Source organism: Saccoglossus kowalevskii, chromosome 2, assembly GCF_978046115.1.
Source record: "Saccoglossus kowalevskii chromosome 2, keSacKowa6.1, whole genome shotgun sequence".
Taxonomy (NCBI): Eukaryota; Metazoa; Hemichordata; class Enteropneusta; family Harrimaniidae; genus Saccoglossus; species Saccoglossus kowalevskii.
Window position 1 is genome coordinate 16,366,482 of NC_140642.1, and position 12,972 is coordinate 16,379,453.

At 37.9% G+C, this 12,972-nt stretch overlaps 1 protein-coding gene across 2 annotated transcripts; it reads right to left on the minus strand.

The window, feature by feature from the left end:
• Positions 1-825: 825 nt before the first annotated feature.
• LOC100373752 (cornifelin-like) lies at positions 826-12,674 on the minus strand. Of its 2 annotated transcripts, none has more exons than XM_006811466.3 (5): positions 12,512-12,674; positions 3,486-3,582; positions 2,827-2,890; positions 2,155-2,294; positions 826-1,244 (listed from the first exon to the last, which is right to left on the minus strand). In XM_006811466.3, exons 2-5 carry the CDS (start codon positions 3,549-3,551, stop codon positions 1,137-1,139), a joined length of 378 nt encoding a protein of 125 aa, XP_006811529.1. In that variant the 5' UTR covers positions 3,552-3,582; positions 12,512-12,674; the 3' UTR covers positions 826-1,136. The 2 variants fall into 2 exon arrangements, with proteins under 2 accessions (XP_006811529.1, XP_002730715.1); XM_002730669.3 differs by lacking the exon at positions 12,512-12,674 and adding an exon at positions 8,452-8,741.
• Positions 12,675-12,972: the final 298 nt, after the last annotated feature.

Below are 12,972 nucleotides of genomic sequence, written 5' to 3' on the forward strand. Positions count from 1 at the left end.
CTATTTATCAAATACATGTAATCTATATTTGTAATGTCTACCCTAACCATGCAAGTTGTTGATTCTAAATACTGTCAAGGGTTAGAGCCAAATGTGCGTACGTGATGTTGCTGTGGTAACACATGTGGCGAAGAGGTTCTCTTTTTGGGGCATAGTGCCTGGAATGCGTTCCCCTCAAAGTTCTGAACAAAGATGTCTGGAAAGGGGTCTACAATTTCAACATTCATTACTAAAATGACTATACATTTTAGCAAATTGTCTGAAAAGGGGTATTCGTTTTCCCATTTTAGCTGCCTGGAAAGGGGAAAATCCCCAGGTAAGTCCCCAGGGGAACATACACAGGAGCATGTGCCCTCACGCGGTAGACTAGTTCAGTTTAACCGATCCAGACACAGGGGGCGCAATAATAGATTGTTAGGAAGAGGAATGGCAGTGAACAACAAACTAAACTACACCCTTAATTTTGTGAAATTTATCACGTGAGCAATCCATTAAAGTTTATCTTGAAAATTATATTACAGTTCACCAGCCTTGATTTCAAATCTACGTCTTACACAAGTATGGCTGTCGTCGGGGAAAAACTCCTCGGCTTTACATTCTTTGTCTTGTCCACTCCCATGCCTCGTAAAAACAACATATTACAGTACACAGTTTCACGGCGAATTACACCATGATAACAATCAACTCCATATTGTGAAGAACATCAACGTCAGCATTCCTAGAATGGTTGTTTTAATCCGTCAATTCTGTATGCTGACGTCATCATCATGTAAATTACCAATTCATGAGTTCAAATACACGTGACATTGTAGACAAACACTGATATACACTACATATAGTCATGCATAATTTAATGGTTAAAAATCTTCTACCCTATTTAAAAAAAAAAAAACCAAAACAACCCATCTTGAAATTTAAAATTTCTTCCGACCAGGAAAGTTGGCTCAGTGGACTATTTAACTGAGAACAGAGAAAACTCGTGACCATAGGAAGGGAATATTTTAAAATTGTAAAATGTGAGCGCGACCGAGTATAAAACAGTGTGACTATTATATAATAAAATATTTCAGATAATCAAAAAATGTTTCGTTGTTCATCAGCCATAAACGTCATCACCGAGCAAAGGTCACGTGATACTAAGCGGTTACTCTCCCCTTCTCGATATTTTCGAGTTCACGGTGGATCTGGCAAGCAGCACAGGGACCACAGTAGGTGGTAGCACAACAGTCATACATCATTGAACCCTGCAATAGAAGAAAACAAACAAAACTGTTTTGATTGGGTTACTATTGCATGTAAACTTTCACACAACTTTTCAGCTTCTAGCTCCTAACGTGTTACAGGTCCACAGAAAGTTATACCCAGCCCAGAAGATTCGGATTTGATTATGCATAAATACCATTCCAGCAGGTATTACTATGACGTCACAGTGACGTCATAGTGTAGGTTATTTTGTTCATAGGAATTACCGTTTGGTTGTTCTTACTTTGAATATAGCAAATTTCTAAATAGTATTATTTTAATTATCAAAACAATATTGATATAGACGCAGCGCCGTCTCTTCATCCATTTTGCATTAAAAAAAGCGCTCTAGTCACTAGAGGGCGCGATGGTCTATAACACGTCTCAATTCGGTGTGGGGTGGGTGGGATGCACAGGCCCAAAAGAAAAGGCAGGATAAGAGCTGCATTCTTTATTTTGCCTAATTTGGGTGGGAGCTTAAATCAACATTTTGACCGGAACTAAAATAGTGGTTTACGTTTTCACAAAAAATAGGGCTTAATAATCCTAAAAAAGAGTACTCTCAGCTCTACAAAAAGCTGGGAAGTGTATGTACATATCTTTCCTACGCGAGTACCCACTCAGACCGAACGTCTCTGATTCCAGGTGTACAAGACAGTTTAATAGGAACTAAATATTGATCTTGTCTCGTACATACAAACCGACCATGCCCTCCGCGACCCACTGTCACACAAAGCGATTACGTACACTTTTAACTATTCGCTATTTGAGTTAAACCCTGCCAGACGTTTGTGGCAGTGATGCATTTATGCACGTACCGTAATCCACTTTCCAGTCAATCTGCGACTATAATGGTTGCGGCTGCCGGTTATATACTTACACCCTAAGATGTACCCCACAAGTCATACTCACCTCGATATGGTGCTGAGTTCTAACTTTAACTCGCATTGCTGTTAGAGCACCTGGCACACAAATGGGTACACAACAATGCTCGTTCATTTTAGTGGCAAGTTGACACTGGAAGCATGGCAAACAGAAATAACCACAGAGGCCTGTAGAATAATCAGATATATATGCATGATAATGGAACCACGTTATAAAACAATGGTATTTAAGGCCATGAATAAACGGTCATAAAAATAGTGCAAGAAAACGTTTGTCCAGTCTTGACAGACATCTAGGAAATCCCATTTCAATTATATACATAGTAACCGAGAAACTGATGACGTAAACATATTTATTTTGCATTTCGCAGCAGGACGTTGTGTCTATCATAAATTTCGCCATGTCAGCCTGAGACTGAACAAAATGGTGTCAGTGGATCTACATATTCATTTTCTTCCACTTATATTTTCTTGGTTATTTCGCCTATCTATAATTGCAGCATGACGGTGGTCTTCGCGATGCGTGTACTTTGGATATGGGTCCCACCCGGCGAACAACTTACGCCAACTGAATACATATGTTTACTAGAAATTCGTGCTACACAAACCACAATATTTTAAAAGATACACATCTGTAGACCGTGATCTGATATACCCATACCGTGGCATACATCTTTTTTTAAAGTTAAGTATTACTTACAGCTTTTAATGTCTTCAAAACAACCAAACAGTCCGGTTGACCAATCCCGCTCTTGAAAGGTTACCTGTAAACAATACCATACGCGTCCAGTAAAATGTATTGATATGATACAGCGACGCCCGGTGCGATTGGCCTCAATGTCTTAAGGGGTTGGTTTAAGGGGTGGACAACTATTTCAGAAGGAGTGGTCAGGAGATTTCACTTGCATTGTTTTTTCTCCACAGAAAATCCAATTCAAACTAGCTCTTCTCACCCCCTAATGCCTCCCACAACTACTAGTCAACACTCCCGCATCATTGAACGATCCCATTCATATGTATATGCGACACAACTTTTTAACCGCATGTCACAACTCAACAATAGTGCTTTATTTTGCGTTTTATACACAAATGCCTGACTTCAACAGAGACATTGCAGTTATCTTAAAATTGAGCACGTGTCCGAGTAATATTTTCTTTCACAACATTTATCCAATCCGACCAGCCCCGAGGATACGTTTTGTAATAGACCCAGTATGAGAACTAACTAACGGCTTTGTGTTAACGCGGTCTCGGATATGTGATACGATTCCCCGTACATGAGTGACTTATGTGAAGCAGCGTGCACTGGTTTGAAGAGGACAGATGGTGTTTAAACCATAAATAGATTGAACTACTCACGGAGACATGCTGGGTAGTGACGACAGTGTGACCTCCTGGTTGCGTGGTTACTACTTGTTGGGCCATCCTCGCTGATTACAGATGTGTACGGCGAATTCTATAAATATAGTAAAAAACGAACATTTTATTAATAAGAAACACATCAGACACGACATATAAAAAATAACGTTAGTCGCAGAATTATTTTCATTTCGCTACTTCTAAAATATGTACAATATCTATTAAAAGTACATACCGGCACGGTCTATGATTTCAAACCCCAAGGAGACGTATTGATTTAGTAGTGTTTTAATAACACCATCATTATTGTCTGATAGCAGTATTTATTATCTTAATAATAGTAGCGATATTGTTAATCCTGAAGACATTTTTTTTAAAAGAACTCATGGAGCGGGCACCATCAAGCTTCCAAAATAAATCCTTAGCTTTATTTAAGCTGTAGGTATCAACTTGAAAGGCAATATCCAGCATTATAATACCACAAACAAACAAATAAACAACTCGTTCACCACTGAGCAAAGTTAGAAGTTCATAGATATGTAACAGCAGAAAAAGTCACATAAAACAGCAAGTTACTCCGAAGGTTAAAACTTGAAATGCTTTGTCTTGTTTTAATAGTCACAGAAAAATTAAAATTCCTTCAGTCTTCGATTACACCCAAACGATAAGATTTTGCATAGAAATACTTAATCAGTATTGTGAAGGAAAGTATATACTTTGCATTATGTGTGTTATAAATTGTAGAAGTTTGTTTTGAATGGACGATGGAAGGCGATTTTAAAGTGCCTTAGCACATGTCATTATGGAGTTTGTGCGCAGTTAACTAGAGAATACCCATGATGCCCTGCTTCATTTTATATTTTGCTATTTTCTGTATTATGAACGCTATAATGCAAATATGTTTTAATGCAGAATTACCTACTACTTCATGCGTTCAAAACGGCGTTGGTTTGTTTAGTAAGTTGTTTTGGGGAGTTATGTGTAGCTTGAAGCTCCATGTGTGTAACTCACTCTGACTTGATAATGATTGACTCGTCTGTTTGTTCATGGTAATATAGCGATGGACATTGTCTTTAATAACACACTTTATGTAGTGCAAGTGTCTGTTTACCTCTGTCAATTATGGAGCAATAAATTCAACGGAACACATTTGATACTATAAGTTCGTCATGTTTATTACCAGCTGTAAACTATTTGGGAAAATATATCTGCGTGAAACTTTTTACATTAATCAAGGATATTAATTTAGTGACGCCCGTACATGTGACGGCATATGCATACCGACCATCACCATCAATGGCTTTCACCTGTTTTCTCAGTGGGATTACTTTATGACTCAACCTAATGGATAACACACATAAATCGATAGATTATCAAAAGTATAATTTGACGGCGCATTGTTGGAATTCTTTCTCGTCATATGAATTTTCTAGCCCGGTTCACTGAATGTGTCGTTGATTGTAAATGCTGCAAGGGTACGCCAACCTTCGGGTTATTGAAGTTCAAAGAAGCGCAATTTGCATACCCAGGAATTCGATTATACCGAGCAAGTTATTTGAAAATCCTATTTAATATTCATTGCGACTATTGTGGCCGACTTAAATTAATAATGAATATTCATAAAAACCAAACAATGCATATATTTCGTATTTATAGTAATTATACAACTTACAAACGTACTATACGCATAAAAACGGGTATTTTTTTTACTTCGGGTCAAATTCAAGGCCACATGATTAACATAACTAGGGGCCCAATAATACTAAGCAAAGCTAAAACCATTTTCAAGTTCAAATTACATGCATATATTTCCGAACACACGGTGTCACATTTATAGTCGCATCCAATAATACATAATATCACGTTGAATCAAAAGCATTTCAACTGAAGTGAAATACTAGAATAAAATACAACAACACATAACAAAATAAACAACATTCTCGTCTTCATGATGTCAATTACAACAAATATAAAACTTTCTCCGTCTAAAAAACACACGCCTGTCTGTTGAATTAAATATCATCTACTTTCGCAAATGATGCCATACATACGAATAAACAAGCAATAATGGTATTTCCCCAATTAATAAATTATGATATTAATTAATCTCATTTGAGAAAACAGACGCATTGATATTAGGAATATTTGGAAAATTGTCAGTTTAAGAGGATTCTCCATTACTGAATTCGACACTGTGGCCAATATTGTCTTGCTATGCTATGTACATGACATTATTATTTATATTCCACTGTGATATATAAACACAGCATTGAGGTCAATAGTACACAATGTATATAGAGTTCATGATCAGTATAGTATACTGCACTGATGTTAATAATATGCAAATTATATTGTAAGAACAAGGTCAATAGTATTATAACGACATAAACCCTGAAATCATCGGTAGACCTCAGTTCAAATTCTTTCTGGCGGTTGAACACCAGAATGGTCGACCCCACCCCCTGCCGTCACGGTGTGTGTGTGCCACAGACTCAATGGGAAGGTATAGTATCGAGGTCAATAGAATATTACGATAATGTATTACTAGTATTTCACGACAATGACTTGTGAAATAGTCCAGGGGACTGCATAACCTGTGAAACGCCCTGAAAATGAATCGTGCAAAAGATGAAACACTGCAAACATGTATGTTTGCAAGAATGTGTATTCCGGAAATATTATCATTCTCACGACATGACCCTTTACAGTCACTCATTCAGTACTGAGTGAGATTCTGCACCACGGTAAAAATAGAAAACACCCTGAACTTTGTTAACGTCGATGCTCTCGCCTGTATGTTTACAGAGACTAAGACCGATGTAACCCGCAGCATATCATCATAAGGGCACACGATTTTTTGAACGAGGCGTTGTACGCCCAGGCTTTCTGATTCAGCCAGCCATGCATGACGCGTGTGTGTCTCCGGTTATGTTACATCAATGTCTACCGTAAGCCTGCGATAATACGCATGTATTAACATAATGTAGTAATTTTATCTGCGTCTACTCTGCGAATACTTGACTTGTGTTCATCTACACGACACGGCGGAGAAAAAACGCTATCTACGGCAATGTGTAACACTGAGGGTTTGCTATTACTGTGATTTTGCGATGTTTTTAAGACTGTTCTTATTATAATACCGTTGCATCCAGCTCGCTGCTCTCCTGTTATAATTTGAGCGCTTTCACATTTGACCTTCCACGGGCATTTGCATTTTGGGCGGGCGTTCGTGACTATAGTGCGGATATGTCAGTGTACATACTCTCTTATCGATTTAAATAAAGCTCAATTCAATTTGCGTGTTTAAATTATAGACATGAAAGCGTTAAATTGCATCTATTTTCATTGCGCCCAAACCAACGAAGGGTTTCTGATAACAGTGCACTCTCTCCTAGGTGTAATACTTGTCCTTTTATTACAGACACTAATCGTATATTTGGTCCCAAGGGATGTTGAGGTCAAATATCCGTTCAGTTGTATCACTATGAATGTTGTATATTGCATTTCATGTATTAGATGCGGTAAACTTTATATTGGTTCTACAGTTCGTCGACTGGGTGATCGGTTTGCTGAGCATCTACGGCAAACTAGACAGAAAAATCGTTATTATCCGGTTTCACTTCATTTTAATTCTAGTGGACATAATATTACAGATATGTCTATTTCTGGTGTATGTGTTGTCAATGGCAACGAAAATCAGCTCAGGCGTGTCGAGGAGGAAACTATATTCCGCCTTGGAACTAAAGAACCCCATGGTATTAACAAACAGTTCAACTCATTTGTTGAGCTCACTACCTAAGGCGCGTTATTTGTTCTATTGTGGATTTTTTTGTGATTCTAACTTATAGTTCATGCGCGTTCTTACGTTCCTATGTTCTACCTGTACGTTATCACACTTGCTTCTATGCTATCGATAAAGAGCCATTGCTCGAAACGTTTAGCTATTTTTAATAGTTATTTAGGACTACGATTACCAAATATTATCTTCAATATATCACTCTCTCACTGTGATTGGTGCTTACGTGGTACGAGTGTTAGAGTGGCATATTGAGGTCATTGTTCGATGCATTTAATTCTGAATGCATCTCTTTGATCGAATTGTTCCCAGAGTGCACCAATAATAAAACCTTCGTTTTGGACGAAGATTGATGAATCATTCAAATATTTAGGGTCAGTGGTGATTCGCCAGTATCCGATTTAGCCCCTCGACGATCATATTATTATGGTATGACGATAATCCAGCGATAATAGCCAATTATAAAATTTGTATTGCCAAATGTCTCAAAGTCGAATTCGAGAATGAACATTGCGAAATCATACGCCAAGCCGAAGTTCACACCTTTGGGAATAACGAAATAAAGACGCGCTCGTCATTAATGATAATCACCTACACTTGTTTGACCGTTAGCCTCGTTTCTATTATCTCGCATCAATTACGCCGTCACATCGAGCAATGATATTTACATTTACTGTAAAATGACTAATTTTCACTGGGTTTAAATTTCACTGATTTACCATTTCAGGCATATTCAGTGGGTTTTAAATTCACAGTTTTATCATTTAGATAATGTGTTCTATGCTAAATTTTACATATTCACTGGGTTTTAATTTAGCGCATATTCCAGTCAGCGAAATAAGCAAAAATAAAACCCAGTGAATAATTAACCCTTCTACAGTATATGAAATCGATATTGCAGCAGTATCTGTATGTACTTGAACTCTCAACACTGTTGGAAATTCATTTTTGATCGATGTATTATTCTAGTGAAAGTGTACATATAATACGTATGTATGCTAAATACACCGTCACATCATCCTGCAGTGTGACCACGCCTAGCAAACCACGCCGTTATCGCATGAACTACTTTCGCCACAGAATCATTACGGTAACACTATTTGCAAGACATATTCACGAAACAATGAAATAAATAATTAAACAGTAGGTAAGGTCGTTACGAATAAATACCTTATGTTAGTGTCGTTCCGGGACTCGCTTATGTACGATCAGAGCTCAATACGATTACAGTGACGGACCTCGTTCCAAAGTTTAGTTCATTGAATATTATAATTTAACACAGCTGGCACTTTTCATTATAATATAAACAAACATTGACAACGCTCAGTCCCCATTCCATATTTAATACCGTGATTCAGCTAAATAGTGTTTTAATGTGTACAGTCGTTGTTGGCAATGTCACGGTACTGTAATGTGGGTAAAGCACTGGACTGAGTTTGAACGAAATCAGCAAGCCATTTCTGAAAAAAAACAGACGTGCATCTGTAGCCCAATAGCTATGATCCTTGTGCGTGCAAAGCCGTGCTCCTCTGCGAGAAATGATACTGGACTCATTTACAGAATCTTATTTTAGGAGTTTAGACAAAATGAACGTCAAATCTGATCAATTCATACAAAATAACACAACCTATGGTGTAGTCTATGAGTATAAAACATATGTGCAAACTTTCAACTGAATCGGGCGATATACGAGTGAGACATCGGCATAGGCACGAATAAAAACAAAATGGAAATGATCATGATACAAATTTTTGAATGAAATTATTCTGTCCAGACACGTTTAAGTATCAGAATTTAACAACTTTGAGGACCTAACATGACCGCCAATCAGCCATACTTAATCAAATGGAATAACAATTGAAGTGCATGTGTAAGTCATCATACATGGTCTGTGTGTTAAGTTTAAATGTCATCGGTCAAAGCATGTCTTAGAAAAGGCTCGGACAAGCCCGATTTCCGGGACTAACAAGTTCAGACAATAAAGGCTTTTCACTCCCGCTTAATTGGTTAATGAAGACATACTTTCCATGGTTAATAACCAGAGTGTATATAAAGTTAGATGTTTTTTCCGGAGGGCGTGAATCGAATAGGGTAATGGACCACGGCAATAGACAATATATATGTAGGACCTGGTGTAACAGTTGTTGACTGTCCCGCTATGTTTGAATACAAACTATATTAGTGTACATAATAATAGGCAACAGCGTTAAAATGGAACGGTACTTGCACAATGCACACACCGTAAGACTATTAAAATGACAATTGCGTCCTTAGTGTAAATATTTTATTAACGACAGATAACAGTGAAGCCATGACGTGCAACACATTCATGGCGGCGCTGAGGGGTCTTGTGTACCATTTTTGCTTGTTTGTCACAGCGTTTCACTCTCGTAAATCGTAATTTTCTTCTTCACTCCTTTTAACACTCCCCATGAACATTGCCGCCTAAATATCCTGGCGGGAAAAAGAACACCGAGAACTCCTGTCCTAATATATACAAAAATTCCACTTTGATGCAAATAAGAAAAATGAATGCGATGAAATGAATTCAGCCAGCTGGTTCTCCCTACCATGAAACTAAAACACATGCTTCCCACACTCGACACGACAGGTCACTACGATGTACAAAAGCCACGAGTTCAACTCGAAAGGGAGACAAAAACACGATGTGACAGTGTTCGACTTCTAATATCAGCTGATTATTTCTTTTACGTGTATCCATTAATCGAATGAGAATACTCCATCTTGTCCGTCGTAGATGAAACTATGCGAGGAATGGCAGTGGTCAGCGGTATGGCAGCTCAGTTCTAGACGCCATATTATGCGGGGTCCCTAGGAGCAACCTCAATCTCTAGATAGGTATAGATTACATCATCCTAAGGTCGACATACTGTATTATTTAATTGTGTTCAAGTTAAAAATAAAATAACATAAAATGACATTTTCACTAATATTGAAGTTCAGGTTATCAGAAAAAGAAGTTGTAGGTCAAATTGACACGTACATGAAATTTAATATTCTTCACCCAGCGAGTAAATTTGTGAACATAAAAAAAACATAAAATATTTAGCGTTCTTGTGTTACTTTCCGCCAGTATCTTAAATATGTTTATCATAATAATAGTATTTGACCTTACGTGTGATCATTCGGTTGGCTCAGTATTCAATCTGAATAAATAAATAATAATAATAAAAATCAAACAGCTCGTGCGCTTTTAATACTGACGAAAAGTAATGTAAAACGCTTAATATTGTCTAATATCTGGCTTCATTAATATTATAATTATTATTATTTCCATATTACAACAGCACGAATCGTTCAGGCATTAATATTGCGGTCGTATGAGCACAGGGAGCCCAGGAACTATGATCAACTGTACGCACTCCCTATGAGCGGGGGCGGGGGGTATCGGCTAGTATCTCGTGTAAGAAATAGACAAGGGATGAAGGCTCCAGCCAGCTCACATTTTTTAAACTCGAAAAAATAGACGAAAAGAATGAAAAATAAAATCTAAAAAAAATACCAAGTTGAAGAATATTAGTTGCTTCTTCAAATTTCGCCAAAGCCTTGCCTACATTTTACCGATATCTGCAGAATAAATCAAGAAAACTACACAAATTTACTCCATTTAGGAAATCCTAACGGTTTGCCCGAACGAAACGGCACAGTTGGAGGCGTGGCCTGTTCAGCATTTGTCAACAACCAATCACAAGACTGGTTACGAACCACATCGAGGTCACGACTCGGTTAGCCTTGCTCAACTGGTTCGTAACCAGTCTTGTGATTGGTTGTTGACAAATGCTGAACAGGCCACGCCTCCAACTGTGTCATGCGTTCGGACTAACCGTTTAGTTAGGAATTCCTAAATGGAGTAAATTTGTGTAGTTTTCTTGATTTATTCTGCAGATATGGGTAAAATGTAGGTAAGGCTTTGGCGAAATTCGAAGGAGCAACTAATATTTTTCAACCTGGTATTTTTTTTAGATTTTATTTTTCATTCTTTTCGTCTATTTTTTCGAGTTTAAAAAATGTGAGCTGGCTGGAGCCTTCATCCCTTGTCTATTTCTTACACTAGATACTAGCCGATACCCCCCCCCCCCCGCTCATAGGGAGTGCGTACAGTTGATCATAGTTCCTGGGCTCCCTGTGAGCAAACTAACCGTTCATTACCGAACGAACGCCTTCTCATATATAAATTATACTAAGTTATGACGACTGTCATTCCACAGAGCACACAAAGAAGAGACATTTGCCCGGAGAATGTGATTAACTTGCCAAACGGGACCTGGTTTGGATTAAATCATTTCTAGTATGGCGAGGTTTTGAAACGCGGATGCGAGAGGATATATATGTGATACGACTTATTCTACTAACATGAAACGTCACACTGCAAGATTGACTGCAATGCTAAGACATCATAAACTAAGCTTTATCATCACCATCACGAGGCCTCGGGCTCATTTTTTTTTAACAAACATGTTTTTTATAAGTTTGCTGAATTGACTAAAATCATGAATATAGCGAAGCTTTGGCGAACGACGATACTAGAATATGCACTAAATACATGCATGGCCACTCCCAACAACGAGCGTATGTATACACACTGCATACCAAGTGTTGCAAAGTAGGGGGAACATGATAGTAAACACTTCGATGTAGAGCTCGTTTTTTTTTTTATGCGGCGACGTCTTGGGATTTGATGCACAGTAAATATAGGCGTTGTCGCTCTAAACATTACTTAATATTAGCAATAGAAATGTAAAGCTCTATGCGGCGACGTCTTGGGATTTGATGCACAGTAAATATAGGCGTTGTCGCTCTAAACATTACTTAATATTAGCAATAGAAATGTAAAGCTCTATGCGGCGACGTCTTGGGATTTGATGCACAGTAAATATAGGCGTTGTCGCTCTAAACATTACTTAATATTAGCAATAGAAATGTAAAGCTCTGCATGCAATATCACGTCGATGATACGTAAACGCAAAGCACATACACGCGAAAGTAGAAGGGAGTAATATGCACATCACATCACAACAACAAGCACAGTATAAGCCTTTGGCCATTATGAGTAAAAATAGAAGCATAATAGGCAAGGTCAAGCTAATGTTAAGTTCCATATACGAGCATACAACTCTCCATTGCACGTTGTTCATTTGCCGACATTTCATTGCAAACAATCATGACTGGTTAACTACAAAACACAATGCGCTCAGTCAGGTCAACTTACCGAATTATTCTCGCAGCTTAAAGAGGAAAAAAAATATCCAAAGATTCGGTCTGGAGATAAAAGCAAACACAGATGAGCACGTAAAATAGAAAGTTGTGCTTTTAGGAATGACAGCAAGGCAGATATGAGCGTATACGACGCTGTCCCATGTCAAATAGCAGTTAAGTTCATTTTAAACAAAGGGGTGGATGGCTGCCAACGTAAATTGAAAATTTTAATACTTCAAATTTCGTAACGAGTACATGCGAACCACAATAAAGCCTGGGCTTCCATTCACCTCTCAATTTTACTATACAGGAGAGAATTTTAAAAGAAATCGCAGCATATTATTTTGTAAAATGCACAATCTTCATATTCACCGTTTACGAATGGTGCTACAGTAAACCCTGAACGCTATATACGGTGTATTAGTAAACACACAAGGAATGCATGGCGGTTTTATGTAATATTAATTACCCATC

Bases quoted from the DNA above. Each gene is read 5' to 3' on its own strand.
- LOC100373752 (XM_006811466.3), bottom strand. From the start codon at position 3,551: ATGGCCCAACAAGTAGTAACCACGCAACCAGGAGGTCACACTGTCGTC. The intron at 2,295-2,826 runs GTAAGTAATACT...ATTATTCTACAG, and splicing joins TTTTGAAGACATTAAAAGCT to GCCTCTGTGGTTATTTCTGT. The intron at 1,245-2,154 runs GTGAGTATGACT...CTTCTATTGCAG, and splicing joins GAACTCAGCACCATATCGAG to GGTTCAATGATGTATGACTG.